Below are 21,807 nucleotides of genomic sequence, written 5' to 3' on the forward strand. Positions count from 1 at the left end.
AATGAGGTTACCCCACATTCTTCTGAATTCCAGTTGATACAGGCAGAGAGCCATCAGCCGCTGTTCGTATGACAAGCCATTCAATCCTGGAATCATTATCGTGGACCTCCTTTGAACTGTCTCCAGTTTCAGCACATGCTTTCTAAGGTAAGGGGCCCAAACATGCTCTCAACTCTCTCAAGTGAGGCCTCACCAGTGCTTTATAAAGTTTCAGCATTACATCCTTGCTTTTCTATTCTAGTCCTCTTGAAATGAATGCTGACATTGCATTTGCAAATTAACCTTTAGGGAATCTTGCCCAAGGACTCCCAAATCCCTTTGCACCTCAATTTGTTAAATTTTTTTCTCCAAAGAGAGGGCATATAACAGAGCAAACCCTTTCACTTCTTCGACCAAAGTGCATGACTATATGGTTCCCAACACTGTATTCCATCTGCCACTTCTTTGCCCATTCTCCTAATCTGTCTAAGTCCTCTGTAGCCTCTCTACTTCCTCAAAACTACATGCCCCTCCAACTAGCTTCATATCATTTGCAAACTTTGCAACAAAGCCATCAATTCCATTCTGCAAATCATTGACATATAACATATAAAGAATCGGTCCTAACACAGACCCATATGGAACCACTGGTCACCAGCAGTCAGTCAGAAAAGGCTCCCTTTATTCCTACTCCTTCCCTCCTGCCAATCAGCCACTGGTTTGTCCATGCTAGAATCTCTCCTGTGATACTATGGGCTTGTAACTTGTTAAGCAGCTTAATGCGTGGCACCTTGTCAAAGGCCTTCTGAAAATCCAAGTACATAATGTCAACTGATTGTCCTTTGTCTATCCTGCTTGTTATTTCTTCAAAGAATTCCAACAGATTTGTCAGACAAGATTTTCCCTTAAGGAAACCATGCTGACTACGGCCTATTTTATCATGTACCTTCAAGTACCCTGAGACCTCATCCTTAATAATCGACTCCAACAGCTTCCCAACCACTGAGATCAGACTACCTGGACTGTAGATTCCTTATTTTTTCTGCCTCTCTCCTTTCTTGAAGAGTGGAGCATTTGTAATTTTCCAGTCTTCTGGAACCATTCTAGAATCTAATGATTACCTAAAGATCATTACTAATGACTCCACAATCTCTTCAGCCACCTCTTTCAGAACTCTGGGGTGTACACCATCTGGTCCAAATATCTACCTTCAGATATTTAAGTTTCCCAAGAAATATTCTAAATTAATGGTAACTTAGCACACGTCGTGACTTCTGACACCTGGAACTTCCAGCATACAGCTAGTGTCTTCCACAGTGAAGATTGATGCACAATAGTTATTCAGTTCGTCTGCTGTTTCATGGTTCCCCCATTGCTACCTCTCCAGCATCATTTTCTTGTGGTCCGATATCTACTCTCACGTGTCCTTTGCAGTTTTATGTAAATGAAGAAACTTTTGGTTTTCTCTTTAATGTTATTGGTTAGCTTACTTCCGTATTCCATCTTTACCTTAGTGATTTTTTTTAGTTACCTTTCTGTTGGTTTTTAAAAGCTTCCCAATCCTCTAACTTCCCACTAAATTTTGCTCTGTTTTATGCCCTCTTTTTGGCTTTTATATTGGCTTTGACTTCTCTTGTTAGCCATGGTTGTGTCATCTTTCCTATAGAAAACTTCTTCCTCTTTGGATTGTATATATCCTGTGCTTCCAGAAATATCAGCCATTGCTGCTCTGCCATTATCCCTGCCAGTGTTCTTTTCCAATCAATTCTGGCCAGCTCCTCTCTCATGCCTCTGTAATTCCCTTTATTCCACTGTAATACTGATACACCTGACGCTAGCTTCTCCTCCTCAAATTTTAGGGTGTCTTCAATTATATTATGATCATTTGCCCTTTAGGGTTTTTTTACCTTAAGGTATTGCAAACAAGGACAGGCCATTTATGAGGAGAAAGTTCTTCACTTGAATGGTTGTGGTTCTTTTAAAATGTTCAAATCAGGAGGAATCAGGCATTGAGTTTACTTAAAACCAAGATTGATCGGTTTGTGGAACTTCAGAGAATGAAGGGCAGTGCAGAAAACAGAATGGTGCTCGGAGATGAGGCATGATTGTGATGAATGGCCGGCTTAAGATGCCAGCTGACCTCCTGCTCTTAATTCTTATATTAACTAAATGCAGTTCATTAAAAGCACTCTTTCCCAATTCCGTGCATCGATTCCTCTCTGTAATGCTTGTTGCTCTTGTACAAGATGTATGTGGAGCAGAATCAGTTGGCAAACTCTCCAGCACAATTGATGAGGAATTACAGGATAATTACGCTCTGCTGCTGGACTCCACGATGAGTCAAACATTAGAAGGCATTTGGAATTGTTGTGCGGTATTTGGGACTTGTGTTTACCAGGAAATCTTGGTCTTGGCCCTTTGTGCGAAGAGTATCATACTTACTTCAACCCACCACCCCTACTGGGGTTTAGGCCGTCAATAGCAGTTTGCCGGAGTCCTTTGTCAGTCCTGTGGTTTCTGTTTTCACCTCACAACTTCATACGTCTTCTAGGCAAAGATGCTTCCTCTCCTAAGCATGAGGACTTTGGAGCTTCTGTTGGCATTTCTATAGCACTAGCTTTTTACGGGGGGGGGGGTGTGCTGTGAGACACACGCCCAACCCTCCTCCTTTCACAACCAGGCTTGGGACCATCCGTGGCGGAGTTTGTAGAGTATCATGCATTAAAGGATAACTGCTGCAACCATGCACTTCTGATTGGTGGCATTTAATTACCTTAAAAAGTTGCTTTTATTTTCTTTGAGAGTTGGATTTATGTTGGATTGAAATGCCACTCCTGTACAATTGAAATGTTTATCAGTTTCTCAAAACTGATAATCAACTGACTTGTGTTATATTTCCAAAATGCAGTTCTGTTAGTTATGCACAAAAGGATTATTTTCTGTAGTTAAAATAAATGGGACATAGTGAGGTGGCAAGGAAGTTTAGACTATGGGTTTTTATGGGGAAAAAATGGGAAACAATAGTTAAAAATAACAATTTTTAAAGCATTTGAACTCTGAATGATGTATTTTGTTAGACCTTTTTCACAAACTGCAAATTAGGGCATCATGGTAGCGTAGCTGTTAGCACAATGCTTTACAGTACCAGCGATCAGGGTTCAATACCCACCACTGCTTGTAAGGAGTTTGTACGGTCTCCCAGTCACCACGTGGGTATCCTCTAGGTGCTCTGGTTTCCTCCCACAGTCCGAAGGTGGTTGGTATATTAAGTGATCACTGTAAATTGTCCTGTGATTAGACGAGGGTTAAATAGGGGGTTGCTGGGCAGCATGGTTCAAAGGGTCGGAAGGGCCATTCTGTGCCATATCTCGATTAAAAAAAATTGATAGCCTAGAATGTGCATTAAGCATGCCAGATAGGAATTTTGGACATTCTGTTATTTTGTATCTTGGGGTTAATGTTTTTAATCAACAGATATCATCATCATCATCATCATCATCATCGTCATCATTATGTGCTGTGTCGAATGATTGTTCTTGGCAAATTTTTCTGCAAGAGTGGTTTGCCATTGCCTTTTTCTGGACAATATCTTTTCAAGACGGGTGACCCCAGCCATAACCAATACTCTTTAGAGATTGTCTGCCTAGTGTCAGTGGTTGCATAACCAGGATTTGTGATATGCACCGGCTGCTCATACGACCATCCACCACTTTCTCCCATGGCTTTTGAGGACTAAGCAAGTGCTACACCTTTCCCAAGGGTGACCTGCAGGTTAGTGGAGGAAAGGAGCGCCTTATTCCTCCTTTGATAAAGACCCTGCCACCCACAATAGATAGTTAACCTACAGTGGTTCTAAAGTTTGTGAACCCTGTAGAATTTTCTCTATTTCTGCATAAATATGACTTAAGTGTAATCAGATCTTCACATAAGTCCTAAAACTAGATAAAGAGGACCCAATTAAATAAATAACACAAGAAATTATACTTGTTAATTTATTTATTGGGAAAAATGATCTAATATTACATGTATTTGTTGGAAAAAGTATGTGAACCTTTGCTTTCATTAACTGGTGTGATCCCCTTGTACAGCAATAACTTCAACCAAATGATTCCGTTAACTGTTGATCAGTCCTGTGCATCGGCTTGGAGGAATTTTAGGCCATTCCTTCTTACAAAATTGCTTCAACTCTGGGATATTGGTGGGCTTCCTTGTATGAATCTCTTGCTTGAGGCCCTTCCACAATATTTCTATAGAATTAAGCTCAGGACTTTGACTCGGCCATTCCAAAACACGAATTTTCTTCTTTTTAAACCATTCTGTTGTTGATTTACTCTTGTATTTTGGATCATCGTCTTGTTGCGTTATCCAACTTCTATAAAGCTTCAGGTGCCAAACCGCTACCCTGACATTCTCCTGTAGAATATCTTGATACCATTTTGAATCCATTGTTCCCTCAACAATTGCAAGCTGCCCAGGCCCTGAGACAGCAAAGCAGCCCCAAACCATGTTCCACCATGTTTCATAGTTGGGATGAGGTTTTGTCGTTGGTGTGCATTGCCCTTTTTCTTCCAACATAGCAATGTACATTTCTTATCTGACCACAGAACATTGTCCCAGAAGTGTTGTGAAACATACAGTTGGTCTTTTGCAAACAGAAATAGAAGTTGTTGGGGGATGTTCAAGGTTCTTGAGTGGGGTGGGGGGGCATGGGAGTAAGTGGCACCCTCACTTGAGGCACGAGATCTGACCGACTGTTAGTGGAGCAGGCACTTCCCAAAAGAAGGATGCCGCACTGGAACACAGGAAGAATCATAACTCTGTAGGTGGTGACCACTTGTCGTCACAATACGCCTGAAACTCAGCAATCTTATCCAACCTTACCAACCAAACAGACATTATTAATTAGCGTAAATTAGCAACCAGGTTGCCCAACAGTTCCCTTTGACTTGCGGCATGGAACAAGTTTTTGCAATTTAAAGTTGGTAAGTCAAGTACACCCTCTCAATTTTCTCGACAGATCTATGGAAAACAGTGCTGGCTGGAACCAAGTGGTGAAATACAGCCAATCAGTGAACTTGCTGACCCTGAAGATTCCTCTTGAGATGTTCAAAGCAACCTTGGCTTTATATGTGTGGTTAAAAATCATCTTTAGTGGTTGAGGCGCTACGTGATTGGTGAATTCCAGTAACTGGAATAGTATAAAGGTAGCCTGCCAAACACCAGCTCTGTCCCGACTAACATTCAGATTCCATTCTGAATCCTTGTCAAAGTAATTTTCGCTGTTATGATCATCTTCATCTTCACCTTGCCGTTCCTTTGTGTGGTGCTACCATTGTTCCGACCATGTTAACTCGCTGCCGTCATCAACACTCGATAGGCACTCCCAGTTTGTGTTATTTTTTTATTTTAATTTAGCCCCGTTAATGATGGCTAAATGGGTACAGTGCGATCTCTGAGTCTGAAGGTGGTGAAGCCTTGAATTCTAATCCTGCTAAGAAACAGAAACGACAGAAAGTGCATCAGTACAATGTTACATACCTGGAGTATGGTTTTATTCCATTCTCTTCAGATCAGCGATGCCCCGTGTCTTATTTGTAATACTGTACTGTCTAATGAAGCCATGAAGCCATGAAGCCATCGAGATTGCAGGAACACTTCTGTAAAAGACACCCTGAAAAGGCTACTTATGGCGTTACTCAGTTCCAGAAGATGAAAGAAGCATTTGAAAAGTGTTGCACACTGGAGTCATTTGCCAAGAAAGCTAAAAATGACCTTGATAGTGGTCTCATTGTTTCTTATAGCATTTCCAAAATGATAGCAAAGTGTGGAAAATCTCACACAATTGGTGAAAGATTAATAATGTCTGCTGTATCAGAAGTGCTCACCACTATTCTCAAAATGGATATGTATTTTAAAATCAATTCCTCTGAGTAATAACTCTGTAGCTCATCGTATTGCTGAAATGAGTGAAGACATTGAGTAACAACTATACACAGAGTTACAATAAACAGAAACACGAGGAAATCTGCAGATGCTGGAATTTCAAGCAACACACACACAAGAATTGCTGGTGAACGCAGCAGGTCAGGCAGCATCTATAGGAAGAGGTACAGTCGATATTTTGGGCCAAGACCCTTCGTCAGGACTGACTGAAAGAAGAGATAGTAAGAGATTTGAAACTGGGAGGGGGAGGGGGAGATCCGAAATGATAGGAGAAGACAGGAGGGGGAAGGGATGGAGCTAAGAGCTGGAAAATTGATTGGCAAAAGGGATATGAGAGAATCATGGGACGGGAGGCCTAGGGAGAAAGAAAGGGAGAGGGAGGAAGCCCAGAGGATGGCCAAGGAGTATAGTGAGAGGGACAGAGGGAGAAAAAGGAGAAAGAGAGGAAAAAAAATAATAAATAAATAAGTAACAGGTGGGGTACGAAGGGGAGGTGGGGCATTAACGGAAGTTAGAGAAGTCAATGTTCATGCCATCAGGTTGGAGGCTACCCAGGCGGAATATAAGGTGTTGTTCCTCCAACCTGAGTGTGGCTTCATCTTGACAGTAGAGGCGGCATATCAGAATGGGAATGGGATGTGGAATTAAAATGTGTGGCCACTGGGAGATCCTGCTTTCTCTGGCGGACAGAGCGTAGGTGTTCAGCAAAACGATCTCCCAGTCTGCGTCGGGTCTCGCCAATATATAGAAGGCCACATGGGGAACACCAGATGCAGTATATCACCCCAGCCGACTCACAGGTGAAGTGTCGCCTCACCTGGAAGAACTGTCTGGGGCCCTGAATGGTGGTGAGGGAAGAAGTGTAAGGGCATGTGTAGCACTTGTTCCGCTTACACAGATAAGTGCCAGGAGGAGATCTGTGGGAAGGGATGGGGGTGGGGGGGGATGAATGGACAAGGTAGTCGCGTAGGGAGCGATCCTTGCAGAAAGCGGGGGGGGGAGGGAAAGATGTACAATAAACAATTTGGGATACAACTGGATGAGTGAATTGCGCAAGACAACAAGGTACTACTAATGACATTTGTACAGTTTATCAAAAATGAAAATATTTATGAAGAGGTTCTCTTTTGTAAAAAGTTTTAAAAACAAACTTCAACAGATATCAATGTACAATGAGTGGGGAAAAAAGAAATTCTAAGTCTGTTTGCAATCCATTGTGTAATTTATCATCATCTTGCAGCCAAAAACCTCAGTAAGCAACTTCTATCAAGCATGACTTTTACTTTATACTTTATTGTCACCAAACAATTGATACTAGAACGTACAATCATCACAGCAATATTTGATTCTGCGCTTCCTGCTCCCTGGATTACAATATTAAATATTAATAATATCTGCTATCAACCAAATTAAAGCTTATCCATTAAATAGCAGAATATTTTGCCTGTTATGCCAAGATAATGATGAAGAGTTTGAATACTTGCTTCTTCACACTGAAGTGTGTTGGCTGTCAAAAGGCTGCTGCCTAAAATGTTTTTTTAATCTTTTTGACACTGGTTAGATTTTTGCTCAAAGTCAACAAGAGCTTGGGAAACAAGATTGAATTTCTACGTGGAGATGTGGCATACCTGGCCGATCTGTATGACAAAATGAACATTCTAAATTTGAAACTGCAAGGTGAGAATTTTACTTTAATCCAGGCAAAAAGTGCAGTGTCCACTTTAATCAGGAAATTGGAAATAAGCAAAACATTGGGAGAAGAATATTCTCACAGTTTTCCTCCATGGAAAGTATGGCACTCTTTCGCAGACGGTGATTTGCAGCAGTACTGCTTACACCTGTAGTCACTAAAGAAGGATTTTCAGAATTGATTCAAGGATTTGAGCAATCTGGAAATTCCAATCTCGGTAATTAACCCATTTCTTTGCAAGTGAAAGAAAAGGAAGAGAGCTTGCAGGAAGAAATTATTGAAATTCAGAATGATGAAGAAGCAAAAATGTTTTTCAAAACTGTCGGTGTTTGTGGTATGTGGCTAAACTGTCATACAAAGTTTCGTGGTCTTTGGAGAAGAGCCAAGCTGCTCTTCATTGCATTTCTATCCTCCTACTTTGTTGAAAGAGGCTTCAGTGCAGTGAACCACGTACTCACAAAAAGCAGAAACTGCTCAGACATTGTTATGCTTGGGGACTTAAGGATTTTGCTGTCACAACTTGAACCAGATATTTCAACTCTTGCTAAAAACCATCAAGCTTGAGGATCACATTGATATTGAAGCTGCTGTACAGTGCACAGGTACTGTGTAAGCTAGGTTTAAAGAAAACTAAAAATTTTAAGCAGAATAATTTTTCTCATATTAGCACTCAGGGGGCATCAGAAAATTTATTGTGCCAGGGCAGCGTTGGCAAGTATGAAGCTGCTTTTGGGGTGGGGGGGGGCAATGGCAAGTATGAAAGTGCTTTAGGGGTATGTTAGGCAAAAAAATGGTTGGGATACACTGTGTTAAATGATATATTTGGAAGAGAATACTGCATTTTATTGACTGCTTTCAGGACTTTTGGTATTCTTGTCGTTTGTAGTGTTTTGGTGATTGCATTTCTGGTGGTCTTGTTTAAAAAGCTGCTGCACTTTTCTGTTGATAGCACTGAGTCAGAACCACATTGAAACTATTCTTGAGCTTGAACATATAATCTAAGTTAATACTGCAAGGATGCATTAGGAGGTCGTTCTTCATTGTCAGTGACAATTTGTACAAATAACATACTAAGTAAAGGTTCCATTTGTCTGTTCAGGTGAACTTTACAGACTGCAGCACATTTTTAGGAGAAGAAGCACCAAACAACACTTTTTACTTCAGCGGTGTCACCAAAAACATAGCTAACTGGTTCTGCATGTCATTCCTGTTTGTGGAATCTTTGCATAAATTGGATTCTGCATTCACCTACATAGTAAGTGAGTAGATGCCAACAACTCATTTGCCTTCATATTTATCAGACATTGAAGTAAGCTGTCATAAGCACAAGTGTTTCTGCAGATGCTGGAAATCTTGAGCAACACACACAAAATGCTGGATGAATTCAACAAGACTGGCAGCATTTATGGAGGGGGGAAAACAGTCGACATTTTGGGCTGAGACTCTATCAGGATAGCCTGAAGCATTGACTGTTCAGTCTTCTCCATGGATGGTGCCCGACTTGCTCAGTTGCCTCAGCATTTTGTGCATGTTGTTGAAGTATGTGGTAATACATGTCCGCCTCTGATCATCTCCTGAGCTGGTAAATACATTGAATCTCTTTTTATTTTATTTATTTATTGAGAAACAGTATGGAATAGGCCCTTCCGGCCCTTCGAACCATGCCACTCAGCAACCCATGATTTAACCCTAGCCTGATCATAGAATTTACAATGACCTATTTACTTACCAACTGGTACATCTGTGGAGAATAAACCGGAGCACCTGGAGGAAACCCATGCAACCACAGGGAGAATGTACAAACTCCGTACAGACAGCAGCAGGAAATGAATCCAGGTTGCTGGTACTGTAAATTGTTGTGCTAACAACGACTTTACCATGCCACCCTACAGACCCTCTCTGAAGTCTTCCTCTGACCAAACTTTGAGCCACTCTCCTAATATCTTCTTTGGATCGGTATCTGTCTTGTCTTGTTGTTCAATGAAGTTCTTGTGGGTTATTTTTTTCTGTATTAGAAGTATTATGTAAATACATATTATTTTTATTGGACCATAACGTCTAAGATGGTTCCATGTTCAGTAAACTTTGACAAACTTCTGTAGATGCGTGGTGGAGAGCCTACTGACTGATTGCAACATGGCCTGGTATGGAAACATCAATGCCCGTGAATGGAAAGACCTACAAAAAAATAGAGGATGCAGCCAGACCATGGTGGAGAAAGTCCTCCTCGCCATTGAGCACACCTACAAGAAGTGCTGTTGTAGGAAAGAAGCGTTCATCACCAAGGAACCCCACCATCCAGGCTATGCTCTCTTCTTGTTGCTGCCATTAGGAAGGAGGTGCAGGAGCCTCAGGTCCCACACCACCAGGTTCTGGAACAGTTATTATCCTTCAACCATTAGGCTCTTGAACCAGAGGGGATAACTTTACTCACACTAGTATTGATCTGATTCCACAACCCAAGCTCACTTTCAAGAGCTCCACAAATCCATTTTCTCAATATTTATTTCTTATTTGTTTCTTTTTTCGTACAAACGTATTTGCATATTTTGTTGTCTTTTGCAAATTGGTTGTTTGTGAATCTTTGTTTTGTGTGGTTTTTTATTGATTCTACTTTTTTTGTGTTTACTATGAATGCTCACAAGAAAATTAAGCTCAGGGTAGTATATGTTGATATATATGTACTTTGATAATAAATTTACTTCGAATTTTGAACTTTTAAATGTCTAGAATTTTCTGCTTGAGATATTTGTGGAGGCTAAAACATCAAGGGTATCTGAAGAGGGAGAAGACACATTTTTGAACTTGGATCAGGGAACTTGGGACTATGGGGAACTGGTACAGATGAGATGAAATCTGGGGCAGATCAGCTGTGTTCAAAGCTGGGGCAGACTTGAGGGGCATGGTTCATTGGGTTCTTTAGTTCTTCGGATGTATCAGAAAATGAGAGGTCAATCTGATGACTCTGCAGCATTGTATGAGATGCTATTGATGGTTAAACAATACAAAACTAATTGCTTCAACGTGGCCAAGCATCTCCAACATTGGAATCTACCCAATAATGTAGAAAATGGCTCGTGTTTGTTATGTTCGTTTGGAAGTTGATCAAATCTGATTTCTTAACTTCTACCATGTTCATTTATTATTTCTTGTCAGCAAAGTGTTGGAAGCTGTTCTATATTGTGCTATTAATGTGTGCACCTGCACTGAGTTGGGTATCTGTTTAGATAAGGGCTCTCATCCTGGGATCCATGGACCCCTTGGTTAATAGTAGGGGTCCATGGCATAAAAAAGGATGGCAACCCCTGGTTTAAATCATTAGGCTCCAGATCATTGGTCAGAATAAAGGGATTAATTCCAGAAATGAGAGTGATTTCTCTTCACACACTGACAAGTGCTGACTTTGTGGCATCAGGGACAGTGACCCAAGTCATATTTAGCAAACAAGCAACACACTTAAAAGTTGCTGGTGAACGCAGCAGGCCAGGCAGCATCTATAGGAAGAGGTACAGTCGATGTTTCTGGCTGAGACCCTTCATCAGGACTAACTGAAAGAAGAGCTAGTAAGAGATTTGAAAGGGGAAGGGGGAGATCCGAAATGATAGGAGAAGACAGGAGGGGGAGAGATGGAGCCAAGAGCTGGACAGTTGATTGGCAAAAGGGATATGAGAGGATCATGGGATGGGAGGCCTAGGGAGAAAGAAAAGGGGCAGGGGGGAAGCCCAGAGGATGGGCAATAACGGATGGGGTACGAGGGGGAGGTGGGGCATTAATGGAAGTTAGTGAAGTCAATGTTCATGTCATCAGGTTGGAGGCTACCCAGACGGAATATAAGGTGTATATCAGGTTGGAGGCTACCAAACAAGGTCAGGGTTTATGTTTCCTTTTATGTCTCTGATCTCCTGAATCACCAAAGTCCAATCACTACTTCCATGATTAGAGAATATAGTCTGCTTCCTTGGTTGATTAACACTAAGGTTTTTTTTAAACAAGTAGATTTTTTTTTGCCCTATCATCTCAAAGCCTCACTGTCACCATCAGTGGATTGGTCTCAGCCCGAAACATTGACTGTACTGCTTTCCATAGATGCTGCTTGACCTGCTGAGTTCCTCCAGCATTTTGTGTGTAGGTTGTTTCCTGTATCTACCATCAACAAAATGAACTGTAAAAATTAAATAAACCATTGGCACCTTCCAAACTATCTCAAAGACAAGGCTGGTAGGAGTATGTGAAGGATCCGTGCATTCCCTGCACATCACACAGCAACTCACAGATTTTTGCTGCTCCTAATGGCACAGTGAGCATTCTATCAGCACAAAATAAAGGTGGTTCAGGAAGATGTTTACCACCACCTGCTCAAGGGCAGTCATGGTTAGCCAGTGGATTCTGGCCTTAAAACACACACAAAAATTAAGGTCATAAGCAACTACAGTGCCAATGGGATACTTTAAGAGGGGGGATGACTTGTGATACACTGAAAGATTTGTGCAATAGTCTCTTAATTCGATCAAAATGAAAACTTAGTAAATGGTGATTAGTAATATATATTTGGCTTACTTGAATGTAAAATAATACTTTAAAATGACTTGTTGAGTTTGCACTGGAGTATAAATGAGAAGCTGTTGTAAATGATGCTAGGTTAGGCACACATGATTTTTTAGTGAGTATACACATGGTTTTATAAAACTGAATCAGAATTACTTTGTTGCCAGTATGTGAAACATAGCAGAATTGATTGTGGTTTAGTGCTAGGAATAAACCACAGGACAATACCATAACAGACAACACCATAGCAACTAACAATTTATAAGACAACAGTGCAGAGACAGCTGTGGGCAATCAACAGTTAGCAGTACAGTCACAACAAGTGTCAATAATCAAACTTAAATTATGTGAACATATGAACAAATTAAATAATTGTCAATAGAACAAGGAGGGCAGGAAAGACCACTTAATGGATGTTGTGCAGGGACAGTTAAGGTGTTACACCTGAGTGAATTTTGTTGAGAAGCTGAATGTTGTTGTTCTTGGCCTAAGCCATTTTTTTTTTTGAATTTAAAAACATCTATCTCTCAAATTGAAAGTGTATTGGTGTTGTGTTGCTTGTTGTATTTCCAGTGATGATTTTTCACTTATTTTAAGGATGAATTCTAATTGGAGCAGATGTGATCCAGTTTCTCTGAGAAGCTGACTGCTTAATTTGTGAAATAATTTACAATTAACTCAGAATTATACATTGGTAGACGTGTTAATTATGAATGCCCTGTTTTGTAATAGACAATAAACCACAGATTTCTCATGTTATAGACTAGTCATCAGTTTGGAATACTGTCAGAATGTTCTCTGCTTCACATGTGCTTCTATGAATCTTTTGAGATCTGACTGCCTGTTTGTTGAATAGCATGTGCTGGAAATTAAACAGTGCTTGGGAATATTTTGTCAGTGTGTTGTGTTTTCCTCTTTATCAGGAACAGCATTCATCATGTTAAAGTGAAGGAAAAGAACTCCGTATTGAACATGCTAAAACGATTGGACAAAATAAGATTCAGAGGACAGAAGAGGGATGAAATACTTGATCTTGTGGAATCTCCCAATGCATCAGACAATGAATGTGGTGATGAAATTCCAGCCAAGCCTGCTCGATGTTCTGTAAAAGATTCTGAAGAATTAAAGGATTCTGTAAGTATTAATTTATTTTTAAGTGAGTAAGGACTACTTATTCACTTATTTATTCACATGCAGATAAGGCAGTAGCAAGTTGGAAAGCAAGCATACTTTTAACCCATTTTCCAATGCTTAGCATCCCTATCCAACATGATATTTACCAATTAATTTAGAGTCTACTTATGTAAACAATATTGTATTGATGTTTGAATGCATTCTAAGAGCCGAAACCTGCAACTTTAAAGACTGAGAGCTTTTAAATAGATAATAAGGAGTTTATTTTGTATTTATTTATTGGGATACGCATGGAGTAGGCCCTTCAGGTCCTTCGAGTCCTACCGCCTAGCAACCCCTAATTTAACCCCAAACATAATTACAGGACAAGTTACAATGGCCAATTAACCTACCAACTGGTACAACTTTGGGCTGAGGGAGGAAACTGGAGCACCTGCAGAAAATCTACGCTGTGGTGGGGAGAACATACAAACTCCCTACAGGTGATGGTGGGAATTGGACCCGGGTTGCTGGTATTGGAAAATGTTGTGGTAACCACTAGGCTATCGTGCCGTGAGTTGAATTCCGACTTTCTCGGCTCTTATGGTGTCATACAATTATACAGCATTGAAACAGCTCCTCTAGCCCAACTTGTCCTTGCCATGTCTGTCAAAGTGCCTAGTCACATTTGTTTGTGTTTTTGTTCACATTCTGTCCAAATGTATGTAAAACATAATTGTGCCTATCTCTAGCACTTGCTCTGGCATTTTGTTCCATATACCTACCATCCGCTGTGTAGAAAAACATGACTTTCAGGTCCCTTTCAAATTTTTTTCCCTCTCATCTTAAACCAATGCCCTCTAGTTTTAGACTTTGCTACCCTGCAAAAGAGGACTTGAGCTACAAAAAGAGATTGAATAGACTGGCAACATACATCAAAGTTGCTGGTGAACGCAGCAGGCCAAGCAGCATCTATAGGAAGAGGTGCAGTCGACGTTTCAGGCCGAGACCCTTCGTCAGGACTAACTGAAGGAAGAGTGAGTAAGGGATTTGAAAGCTGGAGGGGGAGGGGGAGATGCAAAATGATAGGAGAAGACAGGAGGGGGAGGGATAGAGCCGAGAGCTGGACAGGTGATAGGCAAAAGGGGATACGAGAGGATCATGGGACAGGAGGTCCGGGAAGAAAGACAAGGCCTCCTGTCCCATGATCCTCTCGTATCCCCTTTTGCCTATCACCTGTCCAGCTCTCGGCTCTATCCCTCCCCCTCCTGTCTTCTCCTATCATTTTGCATCTCCCCCTCCCCCTCCAGCTTTCAAATCCCTTACTCACTCTTCCTTCAGTTAGTCCTGACGAAGGGTCTCGGCCTGAAACGTCGACTGCACCTCTTCCTATAGATGCTGCTTGGCCTGCTGCGTTCACCAGCAACTTTGATGTATGTTGCTTGAATTTCCAGCATCTGCAGAATTCCTGTTGTTTGAATAGACTGGGATAAGTTAGGACTGTCCTGTAAAGGATGCTGAGTGTCACCTCAGAGAGGTTTATAAAATATGAGGGGCATATATAAGATGGATGGTTATAGTATCAAGCCCATCCTTGAGTCTTTTCTGCACTTCCTCCAGATCAATCACATCCTTCCTCTAGAATGGAGACCAGAAGTACGCACAATATTCCAGATGTAGTCTCACCAACCTCTTGTAGCATGGTGTCATAATTCTTGCACTCAGTAACTTGACTAATGAGGCAAGCATGCCTTGTGCTTTCTTTACCACCTTGCTGAATTATGTAACCACTTTCAGGGAACTCTGTATTTCAGATTAGGTTTATTTATTATCTCTGACTTGTATGATGTGAAATTTGTTATTTTGTTGCAGCAATACAGTTTAAAGACAAAATTATAATATATTACAGAAGCAAATAATACATAAAAAAAGAAATTGACAAAATAGCATTCACGGACCATTCAGAAGCCTGATGGTGGAGGGGAAGCTGTTTTCTGAATTGCTGAGTTTAAGTCTTCAGACTCCTGTACTATTGAAGTCCTGATGAGGGGTCTCAGTCTGAAATGTTGACTCTCCATACACGCTGCCCGACCTGCTGAGTTACTCCAGTATTAGACTCTTGTGCTTCCTTCCTGGTGGTAGTCATGAAGAGAGAACATTCCTGTCAATATCTACTACGCTACTAAATTTGGTGTCATATGCAAACTTGCTAATCATGCCATCTTCATTCTTATACACCTTATAACTAAACATGACAAACAACAGGGGACATAATCTCGCCTTCTGGACTAATCTACTATCTGGAACCTTCACAAATGCTTTGCCAAAGTCCATGAATACAACATCTACTGCCCTGCTCTCATCAAATCTCTTGGTCAGTTCAGAGCACTTGCTATCATAAAGTCATTTGTCTGAAACAGAAACAAAGTCAAGAGACACACAAAAACTCAAGGACTGGCTGCTGAACAATGGCGGCAAGTGTTCTAGACTGACGAGTCAAAATTTGAAACTTTAGACGTAAACCAGGAGGTAGTTTGACCATGGAAGAGCTGGAGAGTGCTGCATGGATGAGTGTCTGCAGTCAACAGCGAAGCATGGTGGAGGTTCCCAGCAGGTCTGGGGTTGCATTTCTGCAAATGGAGTTGGTGACCTGGTCAGAATTAATAGAATCAGAAGTACAAGCAGATTCTCATCCAATCATGCAATGCCATCTGGGAGGTGTCTGATTGGTCCCAACTTCATTCTACAGTAGGATAACGGCCCTAAACACACAACCAAGGTCATTAAAATAAAAACTATCGTCAGCAAAACGAAGATCTAGGAGTTCTGCAACATTTATTTATTTATTTATTGACATGCAGTGTTGAATAGGCCTTTCTGGCCCTTTGAGCCATGCCGCCCAATAGCCCCCGATTTAATTGTAGACTGGTCATGGGGCAATATACAAAGACCAATTAACCTACCAACCGGTACATCTTTGGACTGTGGGAAGAAAGTGGAGCACCTGGAGGAAACATGTGATCACAGAGAGAACTTACAAGCTCCTTACAGGCAGCTGTAGGAATTGAACCTGGGTCACTGGAACTGTAAAGCATTATGCTACAGCTACCATGCCCCTCCCCCCAATAGGTGATATGGCCTCCACAGAACCCTGATCTCAACATGTTAAATGCTGTTTGGGAGTACCTGGAGAGATAGAAGCAATCAAGATAGCCAAAGTCTGCAGAAGAACTGTGGTAAGTCCTCCTAGAACAGCGGTCCCCAATCACCAGGCCGCGGACCGGTACCGGGCCGCGAGGAAACGATATGATTTGGCGATATGAGCCAGCTGCACCTTTCCTCATTCCCTGTCACGCACTGTTGAGCTTGAACGCACGCGAGGTCATTACCCGCGCGTCTTCCATGTCAGCGCAGGAAGGAGATCAACTCCTCGAGCTTGCAAATGACAGCGGGCTGAAAAATATGTTTGATATAACATCTCTGCCAGCATTCGGGATCAAAGTCAAGGCTAACTATCCTGAGATAGCCACGAGAGCACTGAAAACGTTGCTTCCATTTCCAACATATCCCTGCAATGAATGCAACGAAAACTAAGTTGCAGAATAGACTGGACATAAGGAACCCCCTTCGAGCATCGCTGTCTCCCATCACCCCTCGATAGGACCGTCTTGTTGCAGGGAAACAAGCCCAGGGCTCCCACTGATTCAGCGATATTGGTGTGTTGCAAAGATTTTATATGTTCATACGGGGAAAATATGTGCTGTGTGTTTAATATCCAAACGTTACTTAAAATGTTATGATGCTATTGTCTTATAAAACCATATAACAATTACAGCACGGAAACAGGCCATCTTTGTCCTTCTAGTCCGTGCCGAACGCTACTCTCACTTAGTCCCACCGACCTGAACTCAGCCCATAACCCTCCATTCCTTTCCTGTCCATATACCTATCCAATTTTTCTTTAAATGATAATCAACCTGCCTGTACCACTTCTACTGGAAGTTTGTTCAACACTTACTTCAAGCTCTCCTGTCCTCCCCTGATAATTGACATCACTATATTCATGCAAGGAAAATATGCGCTGTGTGTTTAATATTAAATTTGTTAGCTAAACCCTTTTAGAAATGAAATTGAGTGTATTAGCCACTTATCACCTATATTCCAGTCGTGATTAACACCCCCCCCCACCCCCGAACAGAATCCCCAAAAATGATTTGTCGAAAAAAATCAGCACGATCACGCATGCGCACTGGTGCCCGCACAAGGCTTCATGGTCATTATAGTCTTTCTCGGGGTAAACACAACGTATATGACTGCTACTCTTGTCCGTTGGCAACCCTACCCCCCCCCCCCCGGGGTTGGCTGGTTCGCAAGAATATTGTCAATAATAAACTGGTCCGCGTTGTAAAAAAGATTGCGGACCCCTGTCCTAGAACAACCTACCAGGCAAATTTCTTCTAAAACTGCCCAACAGCATACCTAAGAGAATTGATTCAGTTTTAAAGGCAAAGGTGGTCACACCAAATATGATTTGATTTAGTGTTTTACTGTTTACTACTCTTTTTAGTAAATGTTTTGAAATGTAGAAACTTTTCTTGTTGGGATGTTGGGAATGGTGAGGGTGTTTGTGTAGTATTCTTTAAAATGTTTCTTTTCGGGTTTTTTTGTGGCTGCCTGTAAGGAGATATATGTCAAGGTTGTATAATTTATACATGCCCACTTTGATACAATTGATCTCTCAGGTGATGTTATGTTAGTTTGGAGAAAATCAGGTCGAACTCGATTTGACTTTGAGAAAAGGTGGGGCTCTTTTGCCTGCTATTATCATTTAATTTGAGTTAATTTAGATGGTCCCCTTCTGATTCTTGGGTAAATGGATTTGGTTGGCGGATTGATGTCTTCCTTTTATGGAAGCTTGTATGGTGTATAGCTCCGGGTTTGTGCTCCTAATGGCTTTTTTTCCCTTTTATTTTTGTTAGTAGGGTTTTTTGTTTTAGTTAGTAGGGGTTCTTTTTCCCTTATTTCTTTTTTTCAAAAAAAATAGCTTTAACATTATGTTTTTTCTTATTATTATTGTTTAGCTTGGTTGATAGTTTAACTCTTATTGTATATATTGATATGTTGACTTGATTGCTTTAATGTATTTTTTGTTGATTTAGAATAATAAGATTTAAAATAATTTATACATACTTTGATAAATGAACTTAGGACTTTGAATTTTTTGAACTTCTAATTTCATTATTTTTAGTATCTTCACTTTACAGCTCTATTTAATATGTGCCTAAGGCTTTTGCACAGTACTGTATTTGTCAACGTGGAGCATTTGTAGATCTACCGGGAGGAAAGGATGTTGGGAATGGTGAGGGTGGAGCACTGCAGGAGGGGGGTGGGACAGGTGGCAGAGGAAGTAGTGCCAAAGGTAGGAGTGGGGGAGATGACGTAGATGCAGATACACCCAGCCTTGAGACACCAGGCACGGTCATTTGATTCCAAACAATTGGCTTATTGATCATTACACAGTGTTTGAGGCTCAGATTCCAGGTCGTCAACTTTGAGCTCAAGTTTCTCGAGCAACCCACGTTTGCTGCAGATGTGGTCAACAGGAACCACATGGAGTCCATCAGCTTCTACATCATGCAGCTATAACACATCACGTGATTCTGCATCACTTTTTTGTTGTAATTTTGTATCATTTTAGTTAATTATGTTATGTTAAAAAAAAGCCTTACTTATTCTTACCTCTACTCACATGTGCCGCCTTGCCAAAGCCTTTTGAGCCAAATCTTCATCCTCGGAGTTTAGACATTCTCCACTGGTCCAGTCACAATGGCTGATCCAAAATGGCTTCCGGGACTTTGGCCTCTGCCTCTTCTCACTGAAGCCTCTTGAGCCAAAGCTTCAGTTCCCCACTCAAACAATAGCCACTCTGCTTAAACCTCACTTCTTTTCTTTGGCCCAAGTGAAACTTACACTCAACAAAACTTGCTCTTTTCAATGGTTCCTGCTCTTGAACAGATCTCGCTTTCTCTACCCAACTTCTCTGATTTTTTTTGTGAGTTCATGTATGTTAGTTAATATTCTGTTAAGTCTCACTGTATGTTCAATATTTAATAACTCAGTGTAATACCAGATGTTTCTTTGCAATAAAACTCTTTATTTTTTCATTCTTACGTAGAAAAATAAATGCTGGCCAATGGTCAGACTACATCTTTTAGCGCTTATTCAGTTAGTACCTACAAGTCTGGGAACACTTACTGATGTTAAGTGACCTACTAATAAATCTAGGAAAGAATTTTGATTGGGTTAATAAATATTTAAGCCCTAATCAGTAAATTATTGTAGATATATCAATTCCAATTAAAATATCAGCCCATTGTAACTTCTTCATTTCTTTCACTTCTTTCACAATGCAACATTAACATATTTGAGCAAAGCAGCAGACTGTATATTGCCAGAGTTGTTTCACTGGGTTCTGATACAGTTAAGGAATGTTGCTGTCCATGGGAATTCTCCCAAGGTGCCTAATTAGTCTCACAGGCTAGATTCTTTTCAACTTTGTCTGCCATTGAACACATTGTACTCTTTTCTAAACAGGAGTCATTGGTATTCAACATAAGCAACTACATGTCTTGTCAAACAGCACCAAAAATTTCCCCCAAAGCAAATATTGTGGATCTAATCTATCAGACAGTGAACTTTTTCTGTTTGACTATTTCAGCAGCTCTAAGAAATTCTTTAAAATTACAACTAACCAATTAGTAAAAATCAGCTATTTAGACAGGAAACAAATCAAATCACCTTTTCCAATATCAATATGAGGCCCTTCATTGGTCAGGGTCGGCCATGGATGTTGTGTCCTAGCTGTCATACGCAAGCCAGTACGCAAGCTAGAGCAGTACGATGTGGAGAGCAAGCTGTGCCCATACAGCAGATTTCCCCTCTCCACGCAGCTGAGGAATCCAAAGGAACAGCAGAAATGAATAGTTTGGCACCAGTGGTGTCACAGGAGTTGCCAACCAACGTTGAACTGCCTTAGGGACTCCAGGTCCAGATTTTACCTCAGGGTTTACTCCCGAAACCTTCCCTATGAACGTGTATAGCTGCAAGGCAGTGGAGGTTTGAGATCAGAGTTTTCTTTCTCCTAGATCAGCTGCCAATCATGGCTGATGAGCCCCATCTGCCCGGTGTCTGGTTTTAAGCAGACATCCCACCCTGCAAAAACTCATTTCAGGGAGGTAGCACCACCAATTTGCGGGAGACTCCCGGAACTTCTGGGGGAGGTGGGATGTCTGCAATAGAGTAGCTCCTTAGCAGCTGGCCAGCTAGTTTAAATAACAGTAGCTATGCTAATGAACGAATGACACCTGTTAAACTCACCTCAACATGTCTTTTACAGTCTAAACCCACCAAGGGCAATAGAAAAGTCACTGTTGCAAACAGTGCAGCGAGCAACACTGTCATTATTTTTGACCCCTGTTAGGCAGGGGTACACTTTAGGTTAGTCTGGGTGACATACGTGTTATATTCTCTTTTTTTGGAACACTCTCCCATGGTTGGTTCGTTCTCGTTCTCTCTCTCTCTCTCTCTCTCTTCCCCCCCCCAACGCGCTCACTCTCACGCTTGCTCTCAAAAAAATTGATTTCCACGATATTGTATGTAATTTGCGAGCATCAGGGAGCCACTGTTAATATGCGGGAGACTCCGGGAACTTCCGGGAGAGGTGGGATGTCTGTTTTAAGGTGCAGGCAACCCACCTTTGCCTCTTCTCCTGTCAGTGACTATCAATGACTAAGCTTTTGTTCTTACTGAAAAGTTCACTCGGAACTCTCCCACTTGCTCTTGCATGGATTTTTAATGCAATTTTCATATTTAACGAGAGGTGAGTTGTATATACTGCAGATAATTTTCATTACTTTTTCAGACATCAAATGTATCCAGACAACCTGAGCAAAAAATGGTGGATATATTTCTTGAACAAGTACAATTGTTTGACCCAAAATTGAAACTGTTCCCCTTCAAAAAACACTGCCTGATGTGACCATTTCCAGTATTTTCTGTTGTAATTTCAGATTTCCAGTATCCATGGTATCTTGCTTTGGTATTTTTATTCTTTTAGATTCCCATCTATCCTGAAGGCTTTTTACAATTAAGTGAAAATAGAGAAATTGATGCCTTTGGTTCGACCAAGGGTTACAAAAATGTTAGGTTTTTGAAAATCAGATTCTTCATTTCATTGAACAATTCAGAATCGGTTTTATTTTTGTAAACCTTTGCCACACAAGTCTAAATCTCCACTGGATTACCTATTTCACAGGCGCTCAGTTTTATTTTATTCTTCTTTGCAAAAGTCAGAAGTCAATTTGTGTGTCTTCTTTGAACACACACCAGTCCTCAGAGGGATTAGAAGTAGAAAGAGTGAGCAGTTTCAAGTTTCTGGGTGTCAACATCTCTGAGAATCTATCCTGGGCCCAACAAATTGCCGCAGCTACAAAGAAGGCACAAAAGTAGCGATATTTCATTGGGAGTTTGAGGAGATT

The 21,807-nt window shown here is 41.1% G+C and overlaps 1 protein-coding gene across 4 annotated transcripts in view; it reads left to right on the top strand.

The window, feature by feature from the left end:
* Nucleotides 1–21,807, top strand: part of gramd4a (GRAM domain containing 4a) — a 163,928-nt gene that overhangs the window by 16,330 nt on the left and 125,791 nt on the right. For 2 of the 4 annotated variants that reach the window (XM_063072575.1, XM_063072576.1), the window contains exon 2: nt 13,081–13,291. In XM_063072575.1, the coding sequence (XP_062928645.1) occupies nt 13,081–13,291 (211 nt within the window). Of the gene's footprint in view, nt 1–7,496; nt 7,600–13,080; nt 13,292–15,188; nt 16,987–21,807 lie in introns of those variants that run through there. The other 2 variants (XM_063072577.1, XM_063072578.1) reach the window with 2 other exon arrangements.

Source organism: Mobula hypostoma, chromosome 20 (genome assembly GCF_963921235.1).
Source record: "Mobula hypostoma chromosome 20, sMobHyp1.1, whole genome shotgun sequence".
Lineage (NCBI taxonomy): Eukaryota > Metazoa > Chordata > Chondrichthyes > Myliobatiformes > Myliobatidae > Mobula > Mobula hypostoma.